General features: G+C 37.9%; 1 protein-coding gene across 1 annotated transcript in view; it reads right to left on the reverse strand.

Annotated features, from left to right (window-relative positions):
* RRP15 (ribosomal RNA processing 15 homolog) overlaps window positions 1-14,475 on the reverse strand; it is a 46,689-nt gene extending 32,214 nt beyond the window's left edge. The window contains exons 1-2 of the mRNA XM_060088661.1: window positions 14,304-14,475; window positions 2,199-2,473 (exon numbers count right to left, since the gene is read on the reverse strand). Coding sequence (XP_059944644.1) covers window positions 2,199-2,473; window positions 14,304-14,448 — 420 coding nt within the window. The 5' untranslated portion in view covers window positions 14,449-14,475. The remainder of the gene's footprint in view (window positions 1-2,198; window positions 2,474-14,303) is intronic.
* Window positions 14,476-19,292: the final 4,817 nt, after the last annotated feature.

A 19,292-nucleotide genomic window follows, 5' to 3' on the forward strand; every position in this document is an offset into this window, starting at 1 on the left:
CAGCACAAAGAGCCAGGCAGGACAAGGCAGGGTGTGAGCAGCCACATTCCCGCCCTGCCATCACCAGATCCTCGGAGGGGAGCATCAGCAAGACTCCAAACTACCCTCTTCCGTAACCACAAGTTTAAATACCGTTTCTCTTTATTTTTAGAAACTGACTTCCTCAGCAGTCAGAACTATTAAGAATTTGTATCAGCTTTGAAAAGAATAGCGTCATATCCAGATATACCCCGTTTATACAGTGACTATTTTTCTTTTCTCTTATGGCACATCTGACCAATATCCTTGCCAAATAGGGCATATCGGTCACAAACTACAACAAATTGATTCTTTGCTATAATGCAGAAATAGAAAGGGATCAGGAGATAAGGAAATCCCAAAGACAACATAATCTAATTCAAAACTTTTTCCGGGGGTATCCCGGTCTCAGGTACCTGATTTGATACACGGCTTCTCCAGGTCCCCTCCTCGGGCCAACCTATCACCAATATCAAATATACTGAATATGATGAACTAATCACCAAGAAGCTGATGAACATCAAAACCACTAAGAACCAGTGGAAAAAAGTCTCCTTTTATCTTTCCCTTTTCTCCATTCATTTAATCTCTCATTTTATATTAATAAAAATATCTGATCATGGTAAAACCAAATCTTTGCTCTTGCTATCAAGATTACTCTGATTCCTTTTTAAAGGAGTAGATTCTTCCCCAAATCATGTACTTTATTTTAACTATCATGAAATTCATTATCAGACTATGCCAGAAATAAAAAAAATCTTACTTTTAAAACAGTTGATTCTTAATTTTCTATTGTACCCAGGGGATAACAGGCATGCAGGATCCCAAAATATTTTTTAACTTTGAAATGTACTTTTATACTTATGATTAGAAATAAGTAGCCAATATTCTGGAAACCAGTAATATTTAACATTAAAAAATGATGATAATTTACATAGACTCTACCCAGAAATATACACTCAGAGTGTTTGTGGCTGCTGTGTTGTGTTTCTGGTATCCACACGCGTGCTTTCATGCATTATGTGGACAGTACCATCTCTAGCACTCAAAGGTTTGGCCTAGAGCAGAGTTACAGACTCGTTTCTGTTGGCTTCAAAATGCTGTTCTCTCACTGGAACACGAGAACTACAGGTAATTAAGGATTAAAGCCTCTTCTAGCTTTTGCCAGATAAAAAACAAAGATTCAAATTTTCAGTTGAAAAGCTATCAGTAAGATTTAGAGATAAAACTGATCTTAAATAAAGTACAATGAGAATATCAAATTAATAAAAGAGCACGTTGTTTCTAAGAGCAACACTTGAAAAGTTCCATCTTTATATAGCCCCTTACAGAGAGCCAACCAGTATTAGGAACAAAGAAAACATTCATCTTGAAACAAGATAAGGGGATGGTGAACTTAAAAGGAAATAAATGCCATTGAAATCTATTTTTCTTTCACTTTTACCTATAACATAACTCTTGGAAATGAGTACTTTTATATTGTCAGTACGATTGTAGAAAGTTATTTTTCTCTCATTAAAAAATAATACCTATTTCAGTAACCAAATATTTTTAGACATAGAAATACCTCATCAGGGAATATAAAACCTTATTATTGTTTCTCTACCTCCTCTGTAATACACAACAGCAAACTGACGTCCAACTTTTGGCCTCTCCCTTTCATTAGGAGGTGGCACTAGTCTAACTTCTTCCACCAGTGGTTTAACAAAAGGTACCAGGAACTCAAGTTTATCCAACAGTGAAACAGTTTGTTTGCAGAACTGCAACCAACCCCTGACAATGACATCATCAAAGATTTATACCATAAAACAGATTCTGAGCAAAAAGTAACTAACATGATTCTATTAGTTCAGAATTAATAAAGTTAGTATCTGGACAGCTAAGTTGAATAAGATATTCAAACCCAGGAGTCACTGTCACATGTATAACTACTTGATTTTAAAAGGATACATTTCCTTGGCATTTACATTTCTATTGTTTTGCTTAGATGAACAATAAGTGAACATGCTCAACAGAATGATTCAGCCTAGATTTCTGAACACAACCTTGGTTATGCACCCTCACATAAAACGCAAGTTACAAACTGTAATGTTAATTGGACAAACACTGCAGGGAACAATCTGGTGCAGATAAGAACTAGACTAGACAACCTAATCTACAGAACAACTGGTAGGACACACCTGTTTTCTTTTCTCTAGTCTCTCTTGCTTTAACTTCTCTTTTTCCTTTTCCAGCTCTTTGTTTTTGACCAGAATGGTGGGTTTACTTTTAGGAGTCTTCTTGTTAAGGATTTTAGCCATGGCATCTGCCCAGCCCACATTAGTTCCAATACTAGCTTCTACAGCATTTTCACTGCCATCGTCACAGGGCTCAGCTTCATCCTCATTGTCAGCTTCTACTGCTTCTTCACCAGAGGAAAAGCGATCCTTTTCCGATCCACAGCTTCCTACAGAACCTAAGAGTAGAAACAAATTAAACTTTAAAACCAGAGGCAGACCTTGGCAAGGCCATGGTAAGACCCTGGAGGCCCTTCCTCAGGCTAACGGTTCTCCATCAGTCTCCATTCTTGCAAGAGGAGACTCCTGAGTCCCACAGCTGCAGTAATAGCTGAGAATGGCAGGACCCTCCATCCTACTGCCATCCTCCCCCAAAGACATGGCCCAGCCATGTGGACGGGGAGGCCGCAGTGGCTTCAGCACCCAGGACCCAGGGAATAGAAAAAAATACAACAGCCCCACCACGTCTTGTCATCAAGGTGGTGACAGACGCTGACATCGTGCCAGTGCAGAGGGTGTTCAAATCCCCAGGCTTTGTGTCATTAAACTACTTGAAGAGACTAATGAAGGTTACTTTAAAAACAAATAACAAAAAAAACTTTAATCTGTCAAGAAAATGGTATAGTGCTCCCATGGCACAGAGAAGTCAGATTAAGTTCTCTGAGGGCTTTGGCCCAGATGTTTAAAATTCTGAATTTGTGTGCAGAAAAATCTAAAAACCAACTTCCTTTTATAGAATCTGCATATGACATTAATCAACTGGGGTGTTTCAACATTTTTGAAAAATAATCTAATGAAGTGATACGTGCCCAGGGTTTGACTGCACTGCTGGGTGACTGAGTGAAAATATCAAGCTCTGGGTTGAGGATACAAATTTGTATACTGTTGAATTTTTGCATGCAGAACCACCAAAACAAGCATATACAGGCTACCAGTAAACTATGTCATCATGTAAGATTCAAATGGCTGGAATCAGAGGAGTGGCCTAAACAACAATCCAGTTGGTAACCTTACTAGAAAATCAACTTGCCAAGAAGCTCTGGGTACTTTTAAGTTTTGCAGCCTATCTCAAATTCTGAAGCTCACTGTACTTTAACAACAAGAACACAAGAGCCAGCACAGTGTGTGGGTAACTAAATGATCCAGAGCCTTCTGAAGAGCTTCTGCTTTGTTCTTCAGAAACCTATGGAACTATTAGGAAATACTTTAAAAGTAGTTTTATATCAGCTTATGGCTACGATCAAAGTGAAAGGAACTGAATGTGTAGTCAGCTCTTCAATTCTGAGTGATCCCCCCTAAACGCTTGACTTTAAGCCATGAATTAAGAGAACTGCTGAAAAGACCTGACTTTTAGCTAGTCATCATTATATTTGCTTTTTGGTATTACTTTTGCATAATACCTTTATTTTTTAATTGTTGAGAATTCATGAAATAAAAGGATGGAAAACTAAACATTTAACATATTGAAACTAAACTTGTAACATATTAGAAAAAAGCAAATAAAAATATATAAAACAAAACATTTTATACACATATAAAAATGAGCCTCAAGCATAGGAGTAGAAAAATGAAGTATCTTCAAAAAATTAACAGAACAACACATAAACTAGAGTTGAACACAGAGAGCAAAATAATACTTTATATTTTTAAAAATCATGATCTTAAAACATAAAGTATGTTAATGGTATCAAAAAATATTAAAGGAAATGATGAAGAAGCAAGAATCACTAATAATTCTACTGCCCTAATGTGCTGCATATTTCTTAATAAAGAGAAAGAATTTTTTAAAAAGAAATTAATTTGCCACGTATTTAATTGGAAGCCTTCTCTGTATCCTGTACACTGGGCAAATTTAAGAAATCTGAGAACATGACTAGGATTTGATATGCAAATCTAAGGTGATATAAGAAATCTTACTGCCTGCAATATAAGAAAAAGTATCTAAATTTTGCCAAACAAAAGCTGAAAGCACTATCATTCAATGAAAATCTGAGTTTCTGCTATATACCAGATTCCAGAGTCACATTATTTTTCCCCCAGAAGCATCTCCTAGGATCAGTGTTCCCTGGAAAGTAGGTTGAGAAACAAAGTTTGGAGAACGTAGTTAGCTGAAAAACATATATGTTAATATTGCATATGTTTATTCCTCAGTCAGCAGCACTAGACAGGCACTAATAACAAAATAAACACTGCTTTGAAAAGTACTTCTTCTAAGTAAGCATTTATCCAAATGTAAAGAGGCACAACAGCTTAAAAGTTTGTGTCAATGAAGAATCTCTGAGTGATTCAAAGCAGAAGTCTTTACTAGCTCCTGGTAAAATGTCAAAACTACAACACTGACATCTAGTGTTTTGTCCTGATGAATTCACACACAAATTGCAGCGAATTTGTTTCACCTACACTATAAAGGCAGCCAAAGGCTTTATGGTTGTATAAGCCACACCAATTCTCCATTTCTAAACCCTGGCTATTTTTCTTTGATGTGTTTCTTATCCAGCCTGACTACCACAACAGGCATGTGATGGACACAATAAATCCATGACGTTTTATAACACCATTTCATACAACCTGCACTTACCCCACCAATTAAAAAAAAAATCCCAGAATAATTTACTGAAGTCATAGTTTTTATTTTATTATTTTTTTAAGAAGCTCTAGCTCAGAAGTTTTTAGTCACGCATTCACTGCCAATGGAAATGATGATATTTTATATAAATTTAAAATGCCAATTTAATGAGATCTTCCAGCATACTAAAAAACAGGATTTACTTCTAGGATACCAAAGATAATCACTATGCAAATCAGAAAATAGAACTGGTCCTTAAAAATTTACTATAGCCTACGAGGACGAGATTTTTTGAATTGACCATGAACTGATACTTAAAAGAAGTTAAGTGGATGTAGATAAGCAAAAAATTCCTTTGAAGTCGTGTGTGTTATTTGAAACATTAACTCTAATTCTGCATTCTATTTTAAAAATCTTGAAATTAAGGAAGGGCTACAAAGAATGCTTATTGGAAGTAATAACTCAAGGTTCCAACAGAACTTTCTGCATTCAAGGAAATGTTCTATTATCAGAGCTGCCCACTAGCCACCAGCCACAAGAGCCTACTGAGTACTTCAAATGTGGCTAGTACAGCTGAGTCACTGAATTTTTAACTTAATTTAATTACTTTAAATTTAAAGTGATTAGTGGCTATCATATTGGACAGGGCAGGGTTAGACCTCTGAGATAATGAGGAAGACTCAGGCATTTCTCCATCTCTTGCTGCCTTTTCCCCAAACTTCCACCGGCCTTTCAAACTTGCCATCTGTCCCTGATCCCAGATATATGGTTAGCTGCTGGCAGAAAAGTGAGCTATTTACCTTAGCCTTTGGAACTGGGATAAAGTTTTTAAAGAAGACTCGCAGTCCTTCAATATTTACCAAGTAATTGTGAATGAAGACGAAGGAAGGGGAAAATGAAAAATCAAATTCCCCTTGAAGAAGCCAAATGTTTAGTAGGATATATAAATCAGTTAAAACCAATTGTAAAAGTTGGTTTTACAATCTGTAAAATTTGTAAGTGTTCTTCTAAAAGAAAAACAACGAAGAAAAGGGTGATTGTTTAGGGGTATCTTTTACAAAGATGATTTCAAGTTGTTTCTTAAAAGTAAAGCAAGAGTTTGAATGACAAGAGAAGGAAAAAGGCCAAAGAAATAAGTTTCTACAATGAGGCCAACTGAAAGAGGCAGGGGGCAAGATCACTGAATCTAGAACCAAAAACATCCTAGATTTGAGTCAATGTTCTGTATTAAAATTAAAACTCTTATTGTAATCATCATTATTATTGACATTCCAGGCAGAAGAAACCAGCATGTCCAAAAGCATGGGAATGTTGAAGAAGGTAAGATATTTATAAAATAACAAGAAGTTCACACTGGCTGAAACTGGAGATTTGGGGATTGGACGGTAAGAATTGGGTATGAAAAGCTGGTTGGTTTACATAAATAAGCTGGTCTGATTTATCATCCAAGAAATAAAATATACATCAAGCCCCAAGTTCTGCCCTATAGGTGTGTACTTCCAGTAAGTGGCCAAACTGCGAGTGCTTTTTTCTCTTACCACCTACCTCAAGTCCTTACTTTTAAAAAAGTTTCTCTATTGGATTAAGAAGGTTGTTCTTTTCTTTTATTTTTTTTTTAAACAAGTCTTTTTAAATTTATTTATTTTATTTTATTTTATTTATTTATTTATTTATTTTGGCTGTGTTGGGTCTTCGTTTCTGTACGAGGGCTTTCTCTAGTTGCGGCGAGCAGGGCCCACTCTTCATCGCGGTGCACAGGCCTCTCACTGTCGTGGCCCCTCTTGTTGCAGAGCACAGGCTCCAGACACGCAGGCTCAGTAGTTGTGGCTCACGGGCCTAGTTGCTCCGCGGCATGTGGGATCTTCCCAGAGCAGGGCTCGAACCCGTGTCCCCTGCATTGGCAGGCAGATTCTCAACCACTGTGCCACCAGGGAAGCCCAAGAAGGTTGTTCTTTTAAAATACAAATATCATCTGGGAGCATTAAGGCTATTGGTTAACCTTGATGTTACCTCACACCTTTAGAATTTACTCTAAATCAAACAGAACTCTCATAAAAATTTGATTGACATCAGCTAGCAGTGGCTAAAGAGTAAAGACACAGAACTCAGGGTGCCTGATTCAATCTTAACTCCAGACACACATCTATGTGACTTTTCTGAAGGTTTTTATGTTCTCAACTTTAATTTCCTTGTCTGTACAAATGGCAATAAAATAGTATCTACTTCATCGGGTTTTGTGATAATTAAATGAGTTAATATATACAAAGCTCTTAAAGAGTGCCTAGCCCATAGTAAATGTTTACATGTCACTTACACACTACACACAGGACACAGACAATGTGGCTGTGGAGAAGAGAGGAACAAAGAGGAAATAACTCGGGTGGCTGGAATCCACAGGACATGTGAGGTGCTGAATGGGAAGCTTTAGATGATCAGTTACAGCACAGGGGTTAAGAGCTCAGATTATAACATTAGGCAGACTTGGCGCTATGTCCTGTTTCCATTACTTCCTACCAGTGTACTCTTGGGCAGGTTACCTAATCCCTGTGTCTCTGTAAAATGGGAATAAAAACAGTACCTACCTCACTGGGTTGTTATGATGACTAAATAACACAGGAAAAGCACTTAGCACAGCCCTGGCACATAGTAGGCACTAAAGAGATGACAGTAACCAGAAGACAGACAAAGATACTAAGAACCTGGGAGCCAGAGCAGGGGGGAATCCCAAAAGCTTTAAAAAGGATGCCAAAAAACAGTGGGGAGGGGGAATAAATTTTCCTTCCACTATAATTCTACCCACAGTCTTGGCTATCGTCTGTAACCCATGCACCAGGCATTCATGGTGAGAAGCCACCTTTGACTCTATTTCAGAAGTGGTCGATGTCTCCATCCTACAGCTTTCCGAGCACTCTAAAACATGTGTTTAGGGCTAGGTGCTATTTAAAACACCTTTTATGCGTTATCATTTAATCTTCACAATACTCTTTGAGTTGCTATTATTATTCTATTTACAAAGGGAACGGTTCTCAAGCTTAGAAAAGTTAAAAAAAATGTCCAAAGTCACAAAGTTAATAAGGTAGGATGATAGGGCTGTTGATTTCTAAGGCACTACAAAGCTTTGAATCAAAGATTCAGCTCAGACTAATGTATACTGAACTAATGCAGAAAGTATTCACGAAATAGCTCAATAAAGCTTGACTTAAAAAGGAATTTCTCTCTAGGCCACAGTTAACAGAACAGCCATTGCTCGCGCTCATTCTCATTTCGCCCCTAGCTATGCAGAGCTCTACAAAACTACTGCTCCCCACTCCAGGTATAAATCATCTGTTCCGATCATGTCATGTGATCTTTCCTGCCCATTAGTACTTAATTTAGCCTATTCAAAATTGATACTTGAAAACTTTTTTAAAAAGCATTTACCTCTAAAAAAAAAAATGAAGTTACCCCAGGTTTCCATAAAAATAACCAAAAATAAAATGAAAGTTGTACCACAGGACAAACTATCGGATGTGATTACTGTGTGCTATCTGGGCAAGCCAGAGCAGACAGAGCCTGGAAGTAGTCTGTTCCCTGAATCTGTCCTATAAATTGCTAAACCACTCAAGTAGGACTATGATATACTTCATTTCTTAGGCATGTTCCTTTGCTATTTAAGTAACTTAAACGATGAAGGAGGCTATAAGTTACAGTTTGATGAAAAGCCCATTTATCTGCTAGGTTATTACATCTTGAATAGTTTTGTAGTTTATCAAAAATGAAGGGATAGCTCCTAGGACCTTCTAAACCGATTGTTATCAAGTCTTGTGTTAGAAGTATATGGCCATTTTTCAAGTATGTAACCAGATAATTCAGAAAAAAATGAAATTACCATTCCTCCCTACTAGTTTATAGGCATATGGACACATTCTATGAGGGAGGGGTCAATCACTTCATGGCACTGGACCAAGGCTTTTTTCACTTGGGTTGATTCACTGACTACAGAGCTTTTTTTTTTTTTAATAAAGACTATTAGTTTAAGAAGCAAGTAGGTATTGTGTCTAAACCTCCAACAGTGCATAAATTCCATAAATCTGAGTAGGTCAATGATAACTCAAGAGGTAGAGGTTATCATACTCCTCTTTATAATACTTGATATCAACACCAGTGTTCTCATTTTCTTCACCTGAGTTGATTTACTGACTGGGAAGGCTGGGTGTGCCTGTGTTTTTTATTTAGACTACAAACTTAAGAGCCAAGTATACATTGTATCTAAATCTCCAACAAGGTATCAATTCAATAAATCTGAGAAGTTCCAGGTTAACTCACTTAGGGGTGGCATTCTCTCCTTTATAATGCTTGACATTTTGTGTTACTCTAACGTTGACTATAGCATTTTACCTTTCACATACCTCTGATTCGTGATCATCCGCAATTTTACTATGACCAGATTTCAAACCCTACTGAAGAGTATTACAATTTACCAAAACTTCAGCCGGAATCATTTTGCTACCATTCAAGTTTATATTACATACAACTTCTGCTAATTTTTAACTTCAGTTAAAAATACCTGGTACATGAGAAAAGAGTGTAAAAATCCCATTAAGAGAGGTTTCCAATTTATAATAAATGGATATTGAGTACTACACCATGTTTCAGGATTTATGCCAAGTTCCGAGACACATCTGTAACCAAAGCTTTCAAGGTCTCTCCCCACAGAACTAGGAAACTTCTGCAAAGTCTGACAAATAATATTTAAGAGGTTTACACTCATAAAAGCACAATTTTCTACCTTTCTTATACAATGTGTCAAAAGAAATTAAAGCCAGATGATAAAAAATAAAGTTAAAACAACACATGGGCTATACCTGTGTGTTTTCTATGGAATTTAAGTAGCATCTTGCTAAAGGAAGTTGCTTTCAAATGTTGGTAAAAGGCACATCCCTATCAATTTTTATGAACCAATTAAAATTCAAAGATAAGTCTCTAATTCAATTTCCTGATAAAATGAGCTGGTACACTTTAATAACAAGCCTATAATTTGCTGATTCCTCATGCATCTGAAGTCAGCTTCAATCGTCTGCCTCTATAATCTCTCAGAATCCATTCTCTATAAATTTTTGATAACTTAATAGTTCTGCCAAGGCCACATGTACACAAATATCTGAACTAGAAAAGCTGTTTCCATGGGTCACTTTTTCCAGAAATATCTGATTTCACAAGAGGAAAAAAATCAATTTCTTATATTAAATAGCAAATTCTGAGTTAAACCAAAGGAAAACGTCCCATCCCAAGGACCTACATTACTGAATTTATTAAATAAAAGGCCCTTTATTATTTATGCCTATTGAAGAGACACATTCTAAATCCTGAAAGAAACAGCAGAGGGAGACAACTAAGTAGAAATCTAAAGGACAGAGAAGCTGCTTACGAGAAAGTGAAGAAAAAAGAGCAGCTGGTAGGACAGCATAAGCGTGGCTAGGAGGGAGGAGAGCAAATGTGTTCACAGAACGAGGAGTTCAGAAACTGTGACACCAGCGAGCTGGGGGTGCGACAAGGTGTGAGCCAAGAGGAGTAAGCAGCCATCAGATCGTGGAGGCTGGGTATGCAGACTGTCACCAGTTCACAATGATACAGTCCCTCCTGCTCATTCACCGGCTTCTGTATTTGGGAAAATGAAATTATGAATTCAGCCTTGCAAATATTAAGTGTGAGGTATCTATGGAACAACTAAGCATAGACAACCCATAGTTGTCAAATTCACTATTATTAATCCTGAATTCTACCACAGATACATGACTAAATGATTAGGTTATGGAGTGAGAAGGGCAGAATTAAGAGACAACATCCTGCAACTATGGACTGAACAGTTTTCCACTGGGAGGCATAATGGAAACAGTATCTCCAAGCCTCTGTCTCCGCATCTGTAAAACAGAAACGCCAGCAGCTACCTTGCAGGGTTACCAGAGGAAATTCTAACCCTTTTTCTGCAGAAAGCTCCAGCTTATAAACACCACAGTTACCAAGGGCTGGAAGGCTTATTGGGTGGTCAAGAGATAGGACTAGCAGTTTTGTTAGTTCAGAAAAAATGTCATGATCATTAATCCAAATATTTATGAGTAGGTGCCTGTGCCAAACATTAAATGCTTTACATATATGACCTCATTGAATCTTTGCAACAATCCTGAGGAGACACTTATCACCTCCATTTTAGGGATGAGGAAACTGAGGCAGCTCACAGTAAATAAGCAGTACAAACACAGGGGCCTCTTATACAACTGAGTAAAAGTGATCATTCATTTCTAGAGATAATACATGGATATTAGGAGAAAAGAAGGAAGGTTGGAAGAAGTGAGGAGGGAACGAAGACTACACAGTTATAAACAGCGGAAGGAATGCTACAGAAATCTGACCACAGAACACCCCTTAGGGACGGAACCTTCTTGAGTGGAAGAAAAATCTGTCTCAACACCTAGGTTTCCTCATACCCAATCTTTCTTAAGATCCTATGCCCCTGCTCTTTTACTTTCCAAAAAGCTTTTTTTTTTTCTGATCATCTCTATCCTCCTGGTTCCTCAACCGTATCAGCGGAGTCAGGGATCAGAGTAAAGGCTCTAGAGCAAATTTCAATAATGGTTGTGTCATTTACCAACTTGTTAATCAGCTTGTGCATTGGGGGAGCAAGATAAAACCTCTCTGTGTCTCAGTTTCTTATAAGTAAAATGAGAATAATAATAACCCTGTCTCACAGGGCTGTTGTCAGAATTAAAGTGATACGTAGGGAGCTTAGAACAGTACCTAAGCTAATATTGTTGTCATTATTACCTATTTCCTCTAACAGTATAGTACTCCCAAAATTTATGGTACTACAACTTTATTTGGAAGTTGGTTATCTGGAAAATTGAATGCTTTCCTTCTGAAACACATTTCCAGTGGGGACCTTCTCTCTGTCTTCCCTGTACTTTCCTAGTGCAATCCTAAAAGAGTTTTGCAATTGCCTGATTGTTCTGGCTCTCTATGGCAGTCACCATACAGTTAGCAGTGATGTTTATAAAGATGTGTCACCCTCTTGCTTAAAAGGTCTCAAGCGCTCCATACTGCCTACAAATAGAGAATCCTATTTCCTTCATATGGCAAACAAGGCCCTTTACAATCTGGCTTTATCCTGTGTTCCTAGTCTCAGTGACTCCTCTGAAGAGCTAGAGCCATAGCCAACAATTCACCTCAACCTAACCAGCCATGCGTTTTAAGAAGCTGCATGCCACTGTATGTGTCTGAGACATGTGTCCTATGTCTAAGAAAACTGTCCTCTCCACCCCCAGACTTAGAAAACTAAGGCTTCGATGAAATGACACCTTACTTATCAATATTTATTCAGCAAGAAAACGTACTTAGTACCAAAATGTGTAAGGAAGGCCCTATGAAAATAAAGATACATAAGACATCGTTCCAGCACTTGAACTTACATCCAAAAGGAAAGAGACACGTTAAAATAAAATAATAATACAGTATATTATGAGTAATATGTATAAGATAGAAGGAAGCAATGCCTAGGCTGGGTTCTATAGGATATGGATTTCTCTGTCTCCATCCTTACCATTTTTAACTGGGCCAGGATCATGGTAACTATAACCTTTATAATGAGCTCTTAATAATACTCAATACATTGTATTACAGTCCTGTGTTTAATATCTATCTTCCCTAAGACTGTAATTCTAGGGCAGGAATTTACTCATCCTTTGTATCCTCAACACCCAGAGGGTGACCAGAATACAGAAGAACACAATTGTTCATTGAACTGAATTGAATAATAAGGTCTCTATATTAGCCAAAAGCCTTCTTAACCCTAAATGTAATTGAACTATAATAGCAAGAGAACCCTAGAACCTAATCATATTTACAATAATGAACTGAGAAGTCAGGACAACTCTAACTTGAAATTACCCAGTACTTGAATAGAGAAATCTACTTTCCACCTAAATCTGTAAGCAATACTGATATTCTGCTCCAAATGTAGTAGTATTTCTTTCTCTGACAACCCCACAGGAACTAGTCTATTGAGTTCAAAAAATATTGGGAGGTGTTCCAATCCCTGCTCAACGAATAGTCTGTTTTCCTTAACTCCTTTGGCAGGAGACAAGGATTCTAATTACCGAGGGACTGCAGTAGTATATAACAGTTTCTTCTTCTTAGTCCTGGAAGTCGAGGTTTATTCACTCATTTACTTAAATATCTGCGAAGGATCCACAACACAGCAGGCACTATCTTAGGCACTGGGTACAGAGGAGTCTCTCCTCTTATGGAACTTACATTCCAGCTGGGAGAGACACGCAGCAAATATACAATATGTCAGAGGGTTTGAAAAATGCTGAGAAAAATAAAGCAGGGTAATAAGTCAAAAAGTGAAGGCAGGGAGTAGTGGTGTACATTAGATAGGGCGGTCAGGGACAAGTCTCGCAGACAAGGCATTGAATCAGAGACTGAAGGAGTGAGCGAGAGACAGCCATGCAAGCATCTGAAAAGTATTCTAGGCAGTGAAACCAGCAAGTGCAGAACCCATGGTGTGAGAGTTATGTTTAACATGTAAAACAAACCACGGGATATCAGTGTGGCTAGTGAGGGGCAGAGCAGAGTGGCAGATGATGAGAGAGATGCCTGAGCTAGATCATACACAGGCTAAGGACTTTGGATGTTATTCTGAGATGGGTAGCCACTGGATCATCTTGAGCAGATAACTGACATGATCTGAGGTACATTAAAAAAGAATAGGTCTGGCTGTTACAAAGCTCTAGGTAGTACAAAGGAGCGATCACTGGGCAGTAGTAAGTCAGGGGTCGTCTGCAACCCTTTAACCTAAAAAGCTAGTGCCAAGAAAGATGGTAAAGAGTAGGAGCATGGACACATCATGGTTGAAAGCCTTAAAATATATTTCCTTCCTTTCAATAGCAAACGTCTCTGAGAGAGAGAGTTATCAACTGCTACTTTTATTTATTCTACTTTAACCACCTACTCTTCTTTCATTTACTATCTCATCTCTAACTCCCCAACAGATGCACGCACCTACCGCACAAGAAAATTCAAGTATACCATCCTTCTTCCTCTTTCGGCCTTTTGCTCCTTGCTCCATATGAGAACGAACTCATTCTCGTAATTTCAAATATCCCCCTTCCTTTCGTCCCTCGCTACTGTAAGCTTTTTGCTGCTATAAGAAGCAGCAGTTTCATCTGTTTTAATTACAGAGACAATAAAAATGTCTAATAAAAGAACCTGGAAGCTTTAACACGCAACAGGGACCCTTCCCTGAACACCACTTTCCCAAGCCTTCTCAAGCAGCCAAAGTCGCGCCTTCGCCGTCCTGAGGAGACGAAATTCGGGCGGCTAGCGGCAAATGCGTTCGCATCCCCTGCTTCCCGCAAACTCATGTCGGCCTTTCCTCTGAGCAGCCAAACTCAGCCCTAGTACGTTACCTTCATTATCGGCAGCATCTTTGTCCTTCTCTTCCAGCTCCGATGCTGCAGCCAGGGATACCACTTTCATCTTCCCCTTCTTCTTTAGTGAATTTTTCAGCTTTTTCCCCGCACTCACACGTGACTCTCGAACGGCCGCCGCCATGATTCCTAACCGGAAGCGTCCCGTGAGCGTTGCGTCCGGCGGTAACACAAGAGACTTAGGCATCTAGTTCCGGTGATACAAGGTTCCGAGCCGGTGCCATTTAGCCGGGAGTTCTCGGGCTGGAGGCTCACAGTATGGATTGGAAAGAGGACTGATTGGTTGTCTTTACGTGCTATCTGCTCCAGTAAAAAACAATAATAATAATAATAATAATCAGTGAATATACGTTCTCAGCCGACTCTTCTGCCAGCTCGCCCTTGTCCTGGTCCGCCGCCCCACTCTGACCCCAATAGAATATAATAGAATCTCGCTTTCTTCCCTTGGGTAGCAGGTGTGAAGGGTTCCAGCCCCCAACCCTCCCTCCCACGTAGCTCCGCCCCGCCCGCTCAAGGCGCCCAACCGCGCGGCGTAGACCGAGAAAACAGCAGCTTTGCACTCCGCGAGCTACTCCTGCTTCCCTCCCGGGGCCAGCTTCTCCCTGAGGTCAGCCTTTGACACCAACTTTCCCAGCCCCGCTTTCCCTCGAGGCTGCTCCCACAAGCTGCCCCTATTTCCTTTCCCTAACTTGTCGGCTCCTGGATAATAAGGACCATATATCATTCACTACCCTACCCCCGAGGCCAGCAACGGAGGAATAGGAAGCAAAATATATTTTTGGAAGAAATGAATGAATGAATGAATGAATACAACCATTCACAAAGTTAATGAGTCAAACGGATAATGTAGCAAACTCTTACATCGTGTTCCATCGGCCAGGTGTAAAGTATTTCCCTAAGCTTAGCATTTTCCTGGAAGAGCATTTCTTGTTTTTCTTTAAAACCCAAAATTTCTAAAGAGGGAGGGGGCACACTTCTTCTTTGGGTGCTGTTATCTCTCTGCTCCTTTTATCTGCTATTACTATCTTCTTTAGAGTTCTCTTCACGTCTTACTAGCCAATCCCTTGTTATTCCAATCCTCTGTTAAAGTTAACAATTCTGTATATTAAGCTTTCCGAATCAAATTACTAAGTGGTTTCCATCTCCTGATTGGCCTTAACTGATACAAAGATCAGTGTTGTGATGGAAATATTATCAGTACCCAAATACTGTCCCTACCAGCCTGCAGCACCATTAAACCGTTCCTTTAAGGTTTAGTCATTTTTAGAAGAGTGAGGGTACTCAGAGTAGAGTTCCTTGTTAAAATGCAAATATTTATAGGACGATAACAGATAAAATAATTTCTTCTGGATGATTTGTTGCAGCTTGGCTGATGTGAGTGCATTGAAGAGCTTTGAACTACTGGACATGGAACAGATGAGAAGGAGAGGGAATTGCACAGTGTATCCAGAGCAGGGGGCACTGGGTCTGCAAGGTCTGCATGCTCTGGAAAGATATTCTGGGTTAAGTTATAATTCTTGGGTTCTCTACAGAGAAAGGAATCTATAAAAGGAGGGTGTAAAGAGAAAGAAGATATCTCAGGATCATAGGGAATACCATCAGTGTTGCTATGTGGGAAGGCACAGGAAAGAGGGATCAGGATAGAGAGTTACGAGAAGAGCAATGCTAGGTCTCTAAACACTAGTGGGACACATTCCCCAAAAGAAATGATTGTCATCAAATGTGGACTCACAGGAAAAGAAATCATAACTATTTAATTGATTTGTCACTTTAACAAGAGATGTAAAGGAAAACTTAAAAAAAGAAAAAAAAGAAATGATGTACTATATTCTTGAAAGACAGATCAAATTTTCTAAAGCTATTTATTTATTCCAACAAAAGTCCCATTGGAAAGTTTGGGGAGAAGAAAGGAAAAGAGCAAAGTCTTGATAAAATAATTCTAAGCTTCAAAATAAGTAAATGATAATAATATTTTTTTAAAAGAGGAGTCTTGAGACAAAGCTTGCCTGTTTAGATATTAGACTATACTATACATAAAGCTACAATAATTAAAATGTACAGATCAAAAGAAAAAATAAGTGATAATGAAACAAATTCTAGAATGTGTAGAAACTTAAAATATTATGCAGGAACTATCACGAGGAAAAGAGAGAAGAGAAAAATTCTGCAAAACTTATTTTAGTAAAATTAACTGTTTAGTGAGAAAAGAAATTAGAGGCTCACATCTTACCCTAAAATTAATTCCAGAATTAAATATGAAATAAATATAAGGAAAAAAAAAGAAGTGCAAGTCTGATTTATTGGATTGTAGAAACAACTTTCCAAGTTTAAAATCGATGGAAGTAATTCTGAAAAAGAGAACGATAGATCTAATTATATAAAAACCAAAAACTGTGTATCTAAGAAAATGACCAAAATATAAAGGTAAATAGAATGTGAATAAGACAGAAAATCGATTTTGAGATGACTACATAAAGAATTCATATGACTTTCACATCTGGTCAAGGTGGAGTAACAGGGAGCAAATTTATCCTCCCACATGAAACAAAAAATAGACAAAATAAACAGAGCAACAGTTTTCAAGAACCAGACATTAGATAATGAAGGATAATGACCAATGAAAGATGGGAAACAAACTAGGTGATCCCATGATCTCCTCAGCATACTGCTTGGAGAAAGTTTCCAGACCTGGGCACAGAGAGAGGGAATCGAAGCTGAGCCTGGAAGACTTTTCAAGTTGGAAAGATACAGCTGAGAGTCAGGGGAGACCAAGGCAACTAAAGTTAGCAGGATAGAGTACCAGAGAGAAGAGAGGCAACTCAGGAGATCTGTGAAGAGGCTCCCTCAGGGATTTAGGTCAGTACTGATCAACATATACATGTGAGAAACTACCCAAGACCCACCCAAAAGAATTAGAGTCAACAGCTACTTATGCACATGTGGGACTGAGAATAGTGACTATTCCCACCAGCCAGACTAGCAAAATCTCACAACTCACAGGGTATTGGTTAGAGTATCTATCAAAAATTTAAGGGTATGAGATTTTATCTTATTTGCAAGGTAACAAGAAGCCTGCCAAAATTTCATTAATGCTGGTAGAAGACACAAGACTTTTGGGTAAGAGAGGAAGGACAGTTTATTTATTATTCAGAGCAATAGCAGTAGCAAGAGTATCAGCAATTTTTTAGACAATTCTCTGAGCCCCACCACAGAGTGACTCAAAAAGAGCTAGATAACATTTGCCCATGCAATGGGTTGACTTACAGGAGAGGGGCTTGAGCTATTTACAATAACATCAAAAACCACAAAATACTTAGGGGTAAAAGATGTGAAAGACCTATATGCTGAAGACTACAAAGCATTGCTGAGCCAAAATTAAAGAATATGCAAATAAATGGAGAGATCTACCATGTTCATGGATTAGAAGTTGCAACATTATTATCAATTCTTCCCAAATTGATCTATAGATTCAATGAAATCCCAATCAAAATTCCAACAGACTTTTTCTGTAGAAATTGAAAATCTGATTTGAAAATTCATATGAAAATTCAAAAAACCTAGAATGGCAAATAAAAACAAATGAAAAAGAAGGACAAAGTTGAAGAGTTAGCACTACATAATTTCAAGACATTATAAGCCTACAGTTATTAAAATGGTATAGTATGGCCATCAAGTAGACAAATAGATCAACTGAACAAAGTAGAAAGTCAGGAAATAAAAGCACACACATATAGATACACTTATTTATATACTGATTATATATATATACTGATTTCTATATATATATACTTATTGTATATATATAATATATATACTGATATATATAAAGAAGAAAGATCTAAAATCAATAATCTAAGTTTCTACTTTAGGAAACTAGAAGGAGAAAAGCAAATTAAGTCAAAGTAAGCAGAAGAAAAGAAATAATAAGTGTTAGAGCAGAAATCAATAAAATTGAAAGGAGGATCTCAATAGAGAAAATCGATGACACCAAAAGCTGCTTCTTTGAAAAGATCAATAAAATGGATAAGCCTCTAGCCAGGCTAAGAATAAAAGAACTTCAAGAAGTTCAAAAATTACAAATATTAGAAACAAAAGAGAGGACATCACTACAGATCCTATTGTTGTAAAAAGTATAATAAAGGAGTACTATGAACAACACTATGCCCACAAATTTGATAACCTAGATTAAATGGACCAATTCCTTAAAAGATACATTTTCCCCAGATTCACACAAGAAGAAATAGACAATCTGAATAGGCCTGTATCTCTTAAATAAATGGAATAAATAATTAATAACCACCCCCAAACAGAAAACACCAAGCCCAACTGCATTCACTGTTAGGGACTGAATTGTGTCCCCAAAGTTCATAAGTTAAAACTCTAACTACCAATGTGATTATATTTGGAGATAGAGTCTTCAAAGAGATAACTGAAGTTAAATCAGGGCCTATGGGTGGGCCTCAATCCAATAGGACTGGTGCCATTAAAAGAAGAGGAAAAGATACCAATGATGCATATACACAGAAAAGGTGGCCACTTATAAACCAAAGAGAGAAGCCTCAGGAGAAACCACCCCTGCTGGCACCTTGAAGCCTCTAGAACTATGAGAAGATAAGCATATGTTATTTAAGCCACCCAGTCCGTGGTATTTTGCTACAGCAGCCCTAGAAAACTAATACTCCCACCCTATACATGTCCTTCATTTTAGTAAGATAAATTGGATCATTGTTTAGGTCAGTTTATGATAAGTCAGGTTTTCCGTTCTTTACATCCAAAAAACATTGCACTGGATACACTACATGACCTTGGTCAAGTTGCTTTACCTTCAAAAAGGTAAAGGTGTTTCCATATCCTCATATTAAAAATAAGGGAGCTGCACTAAATAAACTCTAAAAATCTTTTCAGCTTACATTTCTAGGCCATTATAGAATAAATTTCCACGTAGACGTTGTTTTCCCAAACCATCCC

This window comes from Mesoplodon densirostris, chromosome 2, assembly GCF_025265405.1.
Source record: "Mesoplodon densirostris isolate mMesDen1 chromosome 2, mMesDen1 primary haplotype, whole genome shotgun sequence".
NCBI lineage: Eukaryota > Metazoa > Chordata > Mammalia > Artiodactyla > Ziphiidae > Mesoplodon > Mesoplodon densirostris.